General features: G+C 60.7%; 1 protein-coding gene across 6 annotated transcripts in view; it reads right to left on the reverse strand.

Moving 5' to 3' along the window:
• Positions 1-13,763, reverse strand: part of ADAM11 (ADAM metallopeptidase domain 11) — a 672,244-nt gene that overhangs the window by 624,124 nt on the left and 34,357 nt on the right. For all 6 annotated transcript variants that reach the window (XR_007771471.1, XR_007771472.1, XM_050934937.1 and 3 more), the window contains exons 12-22: positions 11,116-11,200; positions 9,285-9,375; positions 8,000-8,051; positions 6,993-7,092; positions 6,148-6,219; positions 5,516-5,608; positions 4,935-5,015; positions 4,549-4,599; positions 3,416-3,479; positions 1,781-1,880; positions 1,200-1,319 (exon numbers count right to left, since the gene is read on the reverse strand). Coding sequence is in view for 4 of the 6 variants with exons in the window: in XM_050934937.1 (XP_050790894.1) it covers positions 1,200-1,319; positions 1,781-1,880; positions 3,416-3,479; positions 4,549-4,599; positions 4,935-5,015; positions 5,516-5,608; positions 6,148-6,219; positions 6,993-7,092; positions 8,000-8,051; positions 9,285-9,375; positions 11,116-11,200 (909 nt within the window). In the remaining 2 variants the exon portion in view is untranslated. The remainder of the gene's footprint in view (positions 1-1,199; positions 1,320-1,780; positions 1,881-3,415; positions 3,480-4,548; positions 4,600-4,934; positions 5,016-5,515; positions 5,609-6,147; positions 6,220-6,992; positions 7,093-7,999; positions 8,052-9,284; positions 9,376-11,115; positions 11,201-13,763) is intronic.

A 13,763-nucleotide genomic window follows, 5' to 3' on the forward strand; every position in this document is an offset into this window, starting at 1 on the left:
AGGAGGAGTTGGAGGGAGTTTCATTTTGAAGCTGGCTGGGGATGGGGAGTGAGGGCAGACAGGGGTGTCTGGCTCGCTGGGCCCCAGAATGGACCCGGCTGAGGGGTCCCGTTCTCTGTACCTACAAGCTCTGTTTTAGATCATGTTCCTGTCATCTAATAAACCTCTGTTTTACTGGCTGGCTGAGAGTCATGTCTGACTGAAAAGTGGGGGTGCAGGACCCTGTGGCTTCCGCAGGCCCCCACCTGCACGGACTCGCTGTGGGAAGCGCACGGAGGGGCAGAGGATGCTGAATGCTCCAAGGTCAGACTCAGGAGGTGAAGCCGTGTGAGCTTCTTGCCCTGAAAACAGTCAGCTCCAGGGGAGAGGAGGCTCCCCAAAGTCCTGCCTGGCTTTGTGGGGAGCAGTTCCAGAGCATTGCCCGGTGACTCCATGACAGAAGTGTCTGTGGTTAGGAGCCTGTTATACGTGTCCAATGAGCAGAAGTCGCCAACAGGATGTTTCCGTTTCTGGGGAGGTGGATTAACAACAGTGATGGAAGAACCCCCACCAGTGCCGTAGGAAGCTTCTGCAATCGAGCGGGGTGGCTGTAGCGTGCACATACCCTAGGCTGTCTCCTCACTCTCTGCACACTCTCTCTGAAGGGCGTAATTGAGACCCCAGGGCTCCCAGAACCAGAGCCCTCGGGGACGTATCGAAGGGACTGGGGCTCTGGACGACTGAGGCCCTGCTTCCAGAGTCTGCACCTGCGACCGGGAGCTGGTAGTGCCCAGAGCCAGGAGGCCAAGCAGCACAGGGAGCCCAGGATGTGGGTCAGAGAACTGCGGGGGAATGCTAGGCTCTGGGGCCAGCCTACAATGGGGTTCTCCCAAAGCCCGCTCAGCTGCTTCCCTTCCCCCATCCCACAGTGCGCTGAGATAATGCCATGTGAGATAATGCCAGCATGAAGGGTCACTTGGAATCAGGGTCATGTGGGATGTGCTGAGCCAGGAGAGGGCAATTGAGGCGATCTCACCGTGTCCAGCCCTGCGTCAGTGGCTCCCTGTTGGGACACCTGCCCCGGAGCAGTGATGAGATGCTCCCCAATAATGCCCCACTCCCTCGTCTCACTGGGCCCCCGGTGCTGGGGAGCTGGCCTGGCCCAGAGTGCCCTAAGCCAAGTCAGGCAGCTGGCACTGGCCCGGGGCAGCCCCACCCACCTGCAGTCGACGTATCTGTTCTGGTGGTAGAAGGTCATAGTGGTGATCTCCCCGCTGAGCTCGCCCAGCCGCGGCACGCCCGTGATGTTGGTGCACAGCAGGTAGCCGCACAGGACGTCTCTGCAAGGCGGACACAGAGGGCAGAGGGGTGGGCCCAGGGGACCCACTCCTGCCACAACCCAGCCCCAGCCCCAGCCCGCCCGGCCCAGCCCAGCTCAGCCCAGTTGTGGGAGGGGAGAGTGTGTCAGGACAAGGAGTGCCAGCACTACAACTGGTTTGACAGCTGCCAATTACCGCGTGGCCACACCCCGCTGCCCTCGCAGGCCTTGCAGTCTGCTTACAGGGGCTGGGCCTGGTGGCAGGACAGGGGGTGGTGTACCCTGGGGGTGGGGGTAAGACCCTCCCCTCCTGGCCCAGAGCAGGTGCCAAGCAGATGGTGGCAGAGCATGGAGAGGGATGGGAGGAGGTGGAGGAAGGCCAGTGCAGGGGCGTGTGCACTGGGGCTGCGGGCAGCAGCTGGCATGGACAGAGGATGCTGCGATGCCCACATCTCGCCCAGCAGAGTGGGCTCCAGCACTTACTGCTTGCTGCACTGCACCCAGGCTGGGCCCTTGCGCCCGCAGCTCCCTCTCTCGGTCCCTTCCACATTCAGCTTCTCGTAGCAGAACCTGTCAGCAGCAGCTGTGGTGGGAGGGGAGCAAGGGGGTCGGGGGTTACCTGCAGACGTGGCCCTGCCCTCCCCCTGTGCCACAGGCTGGGCGGTGTGGAAGCAGAGGCGTGTGCTCTGGCACACAGGCCAGGCCTGGCAGAGCCCAGCCGGGAACACATGGGCCAGGCGTGTCCGTGTGGGGTCACGTGGGGGGACCCGGGCGTCACGCTCCTGCTTTACAAACACGTCCCTTAGTGGTGAGGCAGGGAGCGTTAGCTGAGTCAGTGCCAGAGCCACGAACAGAACCCAGGAGTCCCAGACCCCAGAACTACCCGAGGCGCCTTCCTTCAGCCCTGGGCTGGAGCCCAGTTACTGCCCACAGCATCACAGCTGGTGCCACAACGGCTGCATTCACAGAGCCCCGTGGCTGAGAAGGAACAAGAGGACAGCCCTCGAGGGCCCCGGGGGGGGACTGGGGGGGGAGGGCTCAGCTCCAGTGTTAGGGGTGCGGCCGGCAGGGCCATTTCCTTCCCACACACTCCAGTGGCACCGGGGTTTCTGCGGAGTGGGGCAGGGCTGGGAGGCACTGGGAGAGGGACTAGCCATGAGTACGACGGGTGATACGCAGAGCACTGGACCACTGATCAGCCAGGCAGTGTCCCCCTGGGCCTTACACTGGTGCATCGCTGCATGGGCAGCAATGGACCGACTGGTGGGAATGGGAGGACAGCCAGTCCTGTTGGGGTCCATGGGGGGATTCGGGGGCAAGAAGAGAACTAACCCACAGGGATGTCCGGCCTCACTCATCTCAATGGGCCTAGACCCTTAACATCCATTGTGGTTTATTGCAAATATCTGGGCCATGTTCTCCACTGCCCTCCACCCTGTGCCACCCGTCCTGCTGGTGCCAGGTCCTGTTTGAAGCCAGGTGCCCCACGCCTCTCAGCACTGATGCGCTGACAGTGAGAGGAGGAAAGCCAGAGGAGGATGGGGGCCATGATGTTTCCTTTGGCAGGTTCCCATTAACTGAGGGCTCCCAAGCTGCATCTCTGCTGGCCGAGGAGAAACGCAGCCACAGGGGGATCTGCAGTGTGAAAGGCTGGGAGCGAATCGGGGTTTGATGTGGTTTTGCCTGAGAGTAAGCAAAGGGCCCGAATCTGCTCTCACTGACCGCGCGATGACCTAGAAGTGACTTTACTGAAATCTGGGTAGCGAGGCCAGCAGGCAAGGAGTGACACAGGCACACAGGGCCAGCCCGTAGTCTGTCGGTGGCTGTCGGCAGGATTAGAGGGCTACTCTGGGAGAGACGCGGCAGTGATGTTGCCAGGGCAGTGCACCCTGAGCGCCCATGGCAGAGATTGGCTCACAGGATCTCAGACCCCAGAGCTGCCACTTCGCACTGCGCAGCGCTGCACTTATCGCTCTGTGGGTCTCGCCAATGGGGCCCCGGAGCCCTTGGTCGCTGGTGTTCAGCCTCCAGCCTGCTCTGCACCCCTGCCCTGTGCACGCGCTCCCTCATCTCACTGTGCACCCCCAGGCCAGCTGGAGAGCTCAGCCAGGCACTTACCACGCCCCCAGAGTGCATTGCACTGTCTGTCCCTGGTTTTGCACCTGCCCCCATAGCACCGGCCCTGTGGAGCAGAGAGAGCCGATTTCACACAGCGACACTTGCAGGTGGGCACACATGTGTTGACATGCTCCCAAGCCTTGGCATGGGGACTGCAGCCAGACAGCATGAGGCAGGCATGAAAGAGCTCACTGGAGCAGCAGTGTCCCTGTCCCTGGCCGGCCAGCCGGCTGCCTCAGGGCGTGCGTCAGGGTATGGGAGTCACTGGGAGCCTGTTTAATGGAGCAGGTGTGCTAGTGTGTGTGCACAAGCAGCAGTGTCAGGCAGTCTGTCTGTGGGAGCAGACACGTCTGCCAGTCCGGGGGAGTGGGCATGGGGGTGTGGGGCCGTGCCAACCAGCCTGTCAGGGGAATGGGCATGGGGGTGTGAGGCCATGCCAACCAGCTTGTCAGGGGAATGGGCAAGGGGGTGTGGGGCCGTGCCAACCAGCCTGTAAGGGAAATGGGCAAGGGGGCGTGGGGCCATGCCAACCAGCCTGTCAGGGGAATGGGCAAGGGGGTGTGGGGCCGTGCCAACCAACCTGTCAGGGGAATGGGCAAGGGGGTGTGGGGCCGTGCCAACCAGCCTGTCTGGGGAGTGGGCATGGAGGCTGGGGCTGTTCCAACTAGCCTGTCTGGGGAGTGGGCATGGGGGTGTGGGGCCATGCCAACCAGCCTGTCTGGGGAGTGGGCATGGGGGTGCGGGACCATGCCAACCAGTCTGTCTGGGGAGTGGGCAGGGGGGTCTGGTCTGTGCCAACCAGCATCTCCAGGGAGTGGGCATGGGGCCTGCCAACCAGTCTGGGAAGTGGGCATGGAGATGTGAGGCCATTCCAACCAGCCTCTCCAGGGAGTGGGCGTGGGGCCGTGCCAACCAGCCTGTCCGGGGAGTGGGCATGGGGGTGTGGGACTGTGCTAACTAGCCTGTCAGGGGAGTAGACACAAGGGTGTGGGGCTGTGCCAACCAGCCTGTCGGGGAAGTTGGTGCAGGGCTGTGCCAATCAGCATGTCCAGGGGAGCGGGCACAGGTGAGCCAGTCAGCTCGTGTGGGGGCGTGGGCGAGCAGGGCATGCCTACGCTCTGCAGGGCTGTTACCTGCTCGTGGTCACAGAAGTAGCCATCCAGCTTGTGCAGGTTGGGCGGGCACTGCAGAGAAAGACAGGGCGTCTCCATGGGCCCTCCTCGCACACAGCTCTGCCAGTGCCCTGCCACCATCCCAGCTCTGCCCCCCACACCACAGCACACCCCACCACTCCCCCACAGGCCAGCTCCCTGCCCCTGCTCTGCCCAGCAGGCACCCCCTGGGCTGCGTCAGGGCCAGGACTGGGGCTCTGGCACTGGCCAGCTGGGAGCAGTGCCGCCTGGGGCAGGGCCGGGCGCAGCACAGCCTACGTGCTGGTGGCAGTTTGCTCCAACGCCACTGCAGAGCTGCCAGGCGGGCGCCCTGACTGAGCTTCCACCCCTGCCCCCAGCCCCCTCACCTGGCTGGAGTCCCCTGTGCAGCTCTCCGGGATGTCACACTCATTGACGGCTTCCCGACACGGTGTGCCCCGCCGCTCGTACTGAAAGAGATGGGAGCGAAGGCCATGACTGACGGGGGCAGCAGACGAGCCAGCATCGGCATTGCTGAGTCCTCAAGGCAGAACTCCCCGCTCCAGGCTGGCGGCAGCACCCTCGCCATGTCCTGGCCAGGGCATGTGCTCAGCCCCTCGGGGTGCTGTGACCTGGGTCCGGGCTCCTGGGTGCTCTGCCTCCAGGGGGGCTTTGGCAACTCACTCCCTGTGCAGGGAGGGGCCCGTTGGCTGGCTCTGTCCCCCCCTGCCCTGCAGCAGAGCCAGGATCCCAGGCTCTGTGCTCTGCATGGGAGGGCTGGGGCAGGGACTGGCTTTGGGTTGGTACCTCTGGCACATGAATGGTTCATTAATAACCTGTCCTGCCCCTGGAGGGTGCTGCCCTCTGCTGGAAGGGCCCTGCCCAGGTGCTTGTGACTACATCGCCCCCTAGTGCCCGCAGTCTGCACTAGCCACTGGCAGGCCCAGTGCAGGGCCTCTCGCAGCCTCACCTTGCAGCCTTTGCAGCAGAGCCCGTCGCTGCACATGGCATCATGCGTCAGGGTGCATTTCTTGCAGCAGTTGCCGCCGCCCTTTGCACACTCCTGCCAAGGAGAGACACAAGCAGATGCCCATGATGCCTGCGCCTAGGAGCGAATGCCTCGGCAGCGGGGGTCAGTGTGAGACACCACGTCCTCTTGCTTGTGGGCTGCGGGGTTAAGGCTGCAATGCTCCAAGCAGCCAGCAATGCCTGCTCCTGAATGCCCCCCCCCCGTGCCCTCCCCGAGGCCCAGCACCCACACTCTGACCCGCCCCGGCCCTGCCTCCCCAGTGCCTGAGCAGGGCCAGACTCAGGGAATCCTCCTTTTCCTGTGACGTGTGTCTTCGCTCCTGCTGAACTGTGGGGGGTGGGGGCAGGCCCCAGGGTGTAAGTAAGAGCCCCAGCAGCCCAGGCCTCTCCCCACCTCTCCCTCAGCCCCACATTACAACACCTGGTCTCTGATCAGGGTGGTGGGCAGATGCCCAGCCCCCAGTGTGCCCATCCCACAACTGTGCTCCTCCCCTGATGTCCTCCACCCCAGTGGCTCACAGGCAGACTGGGGGAACTGCAAACAGGCACCACCCCTCCTGTGCAGCCCCTCACCACAAGCGAGCCGCAGTCGCATTCCTCTCCGGCCTGCACAAAGCCATTGCCGCACTCAGGGGGGTCCAGCAGCTGCAGGGAAGGAGAGAGAGGGGGAGAGATGGGTCCTGCAGCTTTCACTCCCTCTCTGCCCTGGTGTGGGCATGGGCCAAGCTATGGAGCACCCTGGCGCTGGAGCCGAACACTGCACAGACACGGGGGAGATGGGCGTGCCCAGGGCTCCCCATCTGGATGGGCAGGAGGGAGCCAAGCAGCTGGGGTGTTTCCAAGGCCTTCCTGGAGCTGCCTCTCCTGTAATGGGAAGCTGGGCTGGGCTTGTCCCCGGGAGCTCAGAGCCCTTTAGCGGTAAGGGTCTGCGGCCACAGGAAAGGCCGTCTGGGAGACAAGCTTCTGGCTCCTTCGCTGCCTGAGGAAACGGCAGCAGGGTCTGGATCCCACCCTGGCCCACATGACAGGAAGGGGGAACTCTCCACTCCAGCTCCCCATCTGCTGGGGGCTTGGCAGTCTTCCAGCTCAGGAGCAATCGGGTGCCCCTACCCTGCAAGCCGGAGCTTTGGAGCCTCAGTAGCACCTGCCCAGACACCCACCCTGCCCTACAGCGACCCCGCTCCTGGGGCCCTTCCAGACCTGGGTCTGTCTGCTCAGCCAGCTGGCCAGGGGCTTGTGTTCTGCTGTGGTGTGGACACTCGTGGCCCAGGAGCTGGGAGGGAGCCCACATCCCCTCCACCCCACGAAGGGGAACAGCTCTCGGGACCGTGCTGCCCGGGCCATGGCGGAGCAGCGCTGCCCGGGCAGGCAGGAGTCCAGCCCACAGGCCTGGCTGAGGTGTGGGGGGGCTGCGTTACCTTTAAGGGTTTGTTAAAGAGGCAGCTGCCCCCACCCTCCTGCAGGAACTGACTGTACTCCTCGATGCTGCAGCGGGAGAACTTGCGCGGGAGGTAATACCTGGGGGGAGAAGCCAGCAGTTACCACTGCCATGGTCAGTGCAATGCGCTACGCTTCCCCGCCCCCCAGCCGGCCAGGGCCATGTGCCCTCCCCACAGTCTATTTCCTACACACTGCGTCCTGCCCAGCTCAACATGAGACACGCACCAGCTGAGCATTCAACTCTCTAGCGATGTCTAGAGTCATTCCCAGTCCTGTAGTGCTGGGGGCTGCAGGCCAGTCCCTCTGCTGAGGCTCCCATGGGGTCAGGCTGGACTGCCCACATCCTGGCTGCTGTGGTCTTAGCTCAGTCCCTCAGCAGCGGGTAACGAGGGTCACACACCAGCCCAGGGCTGACTGTAGGCTGGGAGGAGGCTCTCTGAGCACAGAACAGGCGAATTTAACATGTGGCTGCTGTTCACCTCGCCAGCAGGCCAGCCTAGGAGCCGTGCTGGCCAGGAGCCACTCTGCACAGCAACACAGGCGTCACCAGCGAGATTAGCTAGCAAAGCAGGCGGCCCCTGCCGTACCAGCCAAGCCAAGTGTCTCTCTGTGCTCCAAGAGTGACCTACTCCTGGACGGCAGGAGGAGGTGCAATGCGCAGTGTACTCTGGGGCACTGCCCTTTGCCTGCCCCCTGCCAGCAGAGGTGCCCTTCATGTACCACATATCGGAGGGCCCTTCATGGCAGCAGCTGGTGATCAGCAAATGCCCTGTCCAGGGCTCAGAAATAGCTTGTGCCACCCATATGTTTTACCAGCACATCCATCGGCTCCAGGGGCCAATCAGAACTGCTGTGCATGCTGATGGACAGGTGGTCCCTTGGCACATGACCGGCTAGTGCTCTCACCCACTGCCTCCTTGGCTCAGATTCCCGGGACGCCAAGCCCCCCCTCGCCCCCGCTCACTGAATCCAGAAGGGAGCGCACCCCGTGTCTTCCATGATGCATCCCAGCCAGGAATCTGGACACCGGCAGTCCCCTGCGGAGAGACAGGACAGCGCATGAAGGCCCAGCCCTCGCCGTCATGGGGCCAAAGGCACAGACCCTGAGCCCGCCCAGTAACTCCACCAGAGGCATGTGGAAAGAGCCTCCCCCTGGCGCTCCCCAGGCCGTACCTCAGTGGGTTGCAAAGCAGCGGGCTCAGCTGCCCCAGCAATGGGGACATGTCACCCCCTTCTGTCATTTCAGGATGCAGCCCCAAATCGGCTTCCTAAGTCCCCAAAGCCAGGATTTGCTAGTCTGCTGCTCGGACTGGGATGCTGACCCATCCTGAGCACAATCTCCCCCCCACCAGGCCCCACTGGCCTGGTGCCCCGGCCTCAGAGCCCCCCAGACTGTGCAGGCTGGCAATGGGGCAATCCCACCCCCAACTCCACAGCCTGTTCCTGAGGTGCTGTGCACCTTGGAAAGAGTAGTGGGCACTTCTCCCTGCCCCTGCCGCCTGACTCTGCAAACACCTGCTTGGCCCCATCACCCCAGCCACCGGCCCCAGCACAGCCTGCTTTCCCCCAGTCAGTCACCCACCCCTTCCCAGCCCGCTGCACACACGCAGCCAAACTGCGCCCACACACTCCACCTGTCCTGACACTCCAGCCTCTGTCTCCGCAGGGCTCTCTGCCCCATGGCACTTACCAGGCACCCAGGGCTGCCATGAACTTTGAAACGGGTTAACACCCCAACGCCCAGCCCAGGGGATCTTCAGCTGACCACACATAGAATCATAGACTATCAGAGCTGGAAGGGACCTCAGGAGGTATCTAGTCCAATCCCCTGCTCAAAGCAGGACCAATCCCCAACTAAACCATCCCAGCCAGGGCTTTGTCAAGCCAGGCCTTAAAAACCTCTAAGGAAGGAGATTTCTTCCCCTCCCTAGGGAACCCATTCCAGTGCTTTGCCACCTGACACAGCCAGGAGCTGAGCTGAGGTCACACCTGAGGGAGGTACCAGCACCCCCAGCCCCAAGCTAGGAAAGTGGGGTCAGCAGTGGCTCAGAAGGGCACCCCCCAGTGCACCACTCTCCCTGCAGCACCTAGGGTTCCCATCCATGGACTGGCCTAGCTGTGCCCTGCTTCGCACAGGCCAGGCCCTGGTGGGCCAGCGGCGGCCCGTGCCCTTGCACACACCCCAACTGCATGGCAGGGCCGGCTGTTCTTGGCACCCCGTGCCGGTGTCAGGGCCAAAAATCCAGCCCTCTGCACGCTCGGCGCCTTACCTGCGGCGCGCCGCTGCTTGTTCCACATCATGCCGACGTTCTGCCCGAGGGTCTGAGCCAGAGTCACAGCCATGGCGCCGACGTTCCCGTACTGCTGGGGCGGCGAGGGAACGGCAAAGCCATCAGAGCGGCTGGGAGGGGAGAGATGCCAGCAGCCCCCGTCTGTGCGCTCTTCCTCCTGGGCTCCCTGAGCTCCCACCAGCCCCTCACACAGGGCCGGCTTTAGGCCGTTTCCCCCGATTGCCCACAATCCCATACCCCACCCCACCCCAGATCCTGCTGCTCCACAACCTCCCAGAACCCTGCCCCACAATCCATATCCCCTGCCCCAGATTCTGCCACCCTACAACCTCCCAGAACCCTGCCCCACAATCCATACCCCACCTCAGCCGGATCCAGCCCCCCCACTACAACCTCCCAGAGCCCTGCTCCACAATCCCATACCCCACCCCACCCCAGATCCTGCTGCCCCACAACCTCCCAGAACCCTGCCCAACAATCCCATACCCCACCACCCTGGATTCTGCCACCCCACCACCTCCCAGATCCCTGCCCCACAATCCCATGCCCCCCCAGATCCCATAACTTTCCAGAATCCTGCACAATCCCATATTCCCCCCAGATCCTGCAGCCCCACAACCTCACAGAGCCCTGCTCCACAATCCCATTCCCCTCCACCCCGCACCTGGCTCCTGCCACCCCACAGCCTCCCAGAACCCTGCCCCACAATCCCATACTCCACCCCCTGGATCCTGCGGCCCCACAACCTCCCAGAACCCTGCCCCACAATCCCATACTCCCCCCAGATCCTGCAGCCCCACAACCTCCCAGAGCCCTGCCCCACAATACCATACTCCCCCTCCCCCAGATCCTGCCTCCCCACAACCTCCCAGAACCCTGCCCCACAATACCATACCTTACCCCCCCAGATACTGCCACCTCAAAACCTCCCAGACCCATGCTCCCCCAGATCCCATAACTTTCCAGAACCCTGCACCACAATCCCATACTCCTCCCAGATCCTGCCACCCCACAACTTCCCAGAACCCTGCCCCACAATACCATACTCCCCCTCCCCCAGATCCTGCCTCCCCACAACCTCCCAGAACCCTGCCCCATAATCCCATGACCCCTCCCAGATCCCACAACTTTCCAGAACCCTGCAGGACCACCCAGAGGATTCAGGGGGCCTGGGGTCTTTGGCGGCGGGGGTTCCCACTGCTGAATTGCCACCAAATACCCAGCACTTTGGCGGCAGGTCCCGGAGTGGAAGGACCCGCCCCCCCACTGAATTGCCGCCAAAGATCTGGAGTGGAAAAAGCCCAAAAAACTCTCATGAGGGCTCCTGTGAGGTCCGGGGCCTGGGGCAAATTGCCCCACTTGCCCCCCACTCTGGGTGGCCCTGGACCCCTGCACCACAATCCCATACCCCCCCAGATCCTGCAGCCCCACAACCTCCCAGAACCCTGCCCCACAATCCCATACTCCCCCCAAATCCTGCAGCTCCACAACCTCCCAGAATCCTGCCTCACAATCCCATACCCAAACCCCTGGATCCTGCAGCCCCACAACCTCCCAGAATCCTGCCCCTGCAGATCCCACAGCCTTCCAGAATCCTGTCCCACAGTCCCATGACCTCCCAGTGCAGTCCCACAGCCCCTCAGTATCCTGCTCTGTATCCCAACACCCCCCGACTGCTCCCCACACCTCCTATCTCCAAGGGGGAGGCTGTGTTTGGCTGAGGGTCAAAGCTGCATGGAGAGGACCATGTTTCCTCCAAGACCCTGGGGCTCCTCTGCGCAGAACAGGCATGACTCTCTTCCTCACCCACCTCATTGACACCCCCGCCCCGGGTGAGTGAGCAGATCCCTCCCACGTAGGCACTCCCGCTGCGGCTGCTCTGGAACGTCCTTCCGCTGCAAGGGAAGAAGGAGAGAGGAGGTGAGTGGTGGCAGCCCAGCTGCAGGGCTCTTAGTGTCACTAGCACCCAAGGGCTCAGCCCTGGCTGGTCTTGTGAAAGGAACCTTCCACAGAAGAGGGAATGGAAAGACCACACGACTCTCCTGTTGAAAGACTGGCCTGGGAGCCAGAAGTCCTGGGTTCTCTTCCTGGTTCTGCTGCTGACTAACAGCTTCAGGCTTCCCCCTCCATGTCTCATAGACCCATACACTTAAGGCCAGAAGGGACCATCATGATCATCTAGTCTGCCCTCCTGCACATCACAGGCCACAGAACCTCACCCACCCCCTCCAGTAACAGACCCCTAACCTCCGGCTGAGTTACTGAAGTCCTCAAATCATGGTTTACAGATGTCAAGGTTACAGAGAACCCACCATTTACTCTATTTCAAACCAGCAAGTGACCTGTGCCCCATACTGCAGAGGAAGGTGAAAACCCCCCAGTGTCTCTGCCAATCTCACCTGGGGTAAAATTCCTTCCCAGCCCGATATGGTGATCAGTTAGACCCTGAGCATGTGGGCGAGACCCACCAGCCAGACACCTGGGAAAGAACTCGCTGTAGTACCTCAGAGCCCTCCCCAGCTAGTTAGTGTCCCCTCACCAGTCATTGGAGATATTTGCTAATAACAGGTGCACGTGGGCTGTATGCCACTGTCAGCAGTTTCATCATCCATATACTTGTCAAGCTCAGTCTTGAAGCCAGTTAGGATTTTGCCCCCACTGGGGGAGGGAGAGCTCAGTGGTTTGAGCATTGACCTGCTAAACCCAGGGTTGTGAGCTCAATCCTCAAGGGGGCCATTTGGGGATTGGTCCTGCTTTGAGCAGGGGGTTGGACTAGAACCTCCTGAGGTCCCTTCCAACCCTGATAATCTATGATTCTATACTCCCCTTGGGAGGCTGCCCCAGAACTTCACTCCTCTGATGGTTAGAAACCTTCACCTAGTTTCAAACCTAAGCTTGTTAATGGGCAGTTTATAGCCACTTGTTCTTGTGTCCACATTGGCTCTTAACTTAAATAACTCCTCTCCCTCCCTGGTATTTATCCCTCTGATGTATTTTTAGAGAGCAATCAGATCTCCCCTCAGTCTTTGTCTGGTTAGGCTAACCAAGCCAAGCACTCTGAGTCTCCTCTCCTAAGGTAGGTTTTCCATTCCTCGGATCATCTTAGCAGCCCTTCTCTGCACCTGTCCCAGTCTGAATTCATCTTTTTTAAACATGGGAGACCAGACTTGCATGCGGTGTTCCAGATGTGGTCTCATCAGTTCCTTGTATAATGGCAATAAAACTTCCTTGTCTCTACTGGAAATACCTCGCCTGATGCATCCTAGGATCACATTGGCCTTGTTCACAGCCACATCAAACTGGCAGCTCATAGTCTGCCGGTGATCAACCAATACACTAGGTCTTTCTCCTCCTTCATCACTTCCAACTGAGAAGTCCCTCACTTATGGCAGAAGTTTTTGTTGTTTAGTCCCTGAATGCATGACTCTGTACTCTGCACTATTCAATTTTATCCCATTTCTATTACTCCAGTTTTCAAAAGTGTGACGAACTGGGAATGTTCTTGGTGTTTTCTCTGAATGCTGTGTTGGTGCCTCAGTGTCCCCTAGGCAGTTCTTAAGTATCTGGCAGAGCAAGGGCCAGTGCACCTAAATGCCTGGCACTCTGTCTCCTAGCAACTGATGGCCTGGGCCCCTCCTCTGCAAAGGTGCCAGCTGAAGGTGTTGGAGACAAAGAGATCAGATGACCTCCTGGCCCGGGAAAGGAGCTGAGCAGAGAGGAGGGGCTGGAAGAGGTGGTTAGTCTGGAGCTGGTGAAGGGCAGACGTGGAGGGTCTGGCTCACTGCCCCCCAGAATGGACCCGGCCAAGGGGTCCGGTTCGTGGTACCTACAAGCTCTGTTTTAGACCCTGTTCCTGTCATCGAATAAACCTCTGTTTTACTGGCTGGCTGAGAGTCACGTCTGACTGCAAAGTGGGGGTGCAGGACCCTGTGGCTTCCCCAGGACCCCGCTGGGGCGGGCTCACTGTGGGAAGTGCACGGAGGGGCAGAGGATGCTGAATGCTCCAAGGAGAGACCCAGGAGGTGAAGACGTGTGAGCTTCTTGCCCTAAACAAGTCTGCTCCAAGGGAGAGGAGGGTCCCCAAAGTCCTGACTGGCTTTGTGGGGATCTGTTCCAAAGCATTGCCCGGTGACTCCATGACAAAAAGTCATTCAAATCTTCTTGTAGGATACTCCAGTCCTCCTCCCAACTTCCTGGCATCTGCAAATTTCATTAGCACACTCCACTTTTTGTGCCAAGGTCATTGAAAATGTTAAGTAAGTTTGGTCCCAGGACCAATCCTGGAGAAACTCCATTTGTAACCTCCCTCCAGCCTGACAGTTCACCTTTCAGTATGACCTGCTCTAATCGCCCCTTTAACGAGTTCCTTATTCACCTTTCAATACTCATATTAACCTCCATCTTCTCCAAATTAACCAATAATTTCCCATGTGGAACTACATCAAATGCTTTACTGGA

Source organism: Gopherus flavomarginatus, chromosome 25 (genome assembly GCF_025201925.1).
Source record: "Gopherus flavomarginatus isolate rGopFla2 chromosome 25, rGopFla2.mat.asm, whole genome shotgun sequence".
Classification (NCBI taxonomy): domain Eukaryota; kingdom Metazoa; phylum Chordata; order Testudines; family Testudinidae; genus Gopherus; species Gopherus flavomarginatus.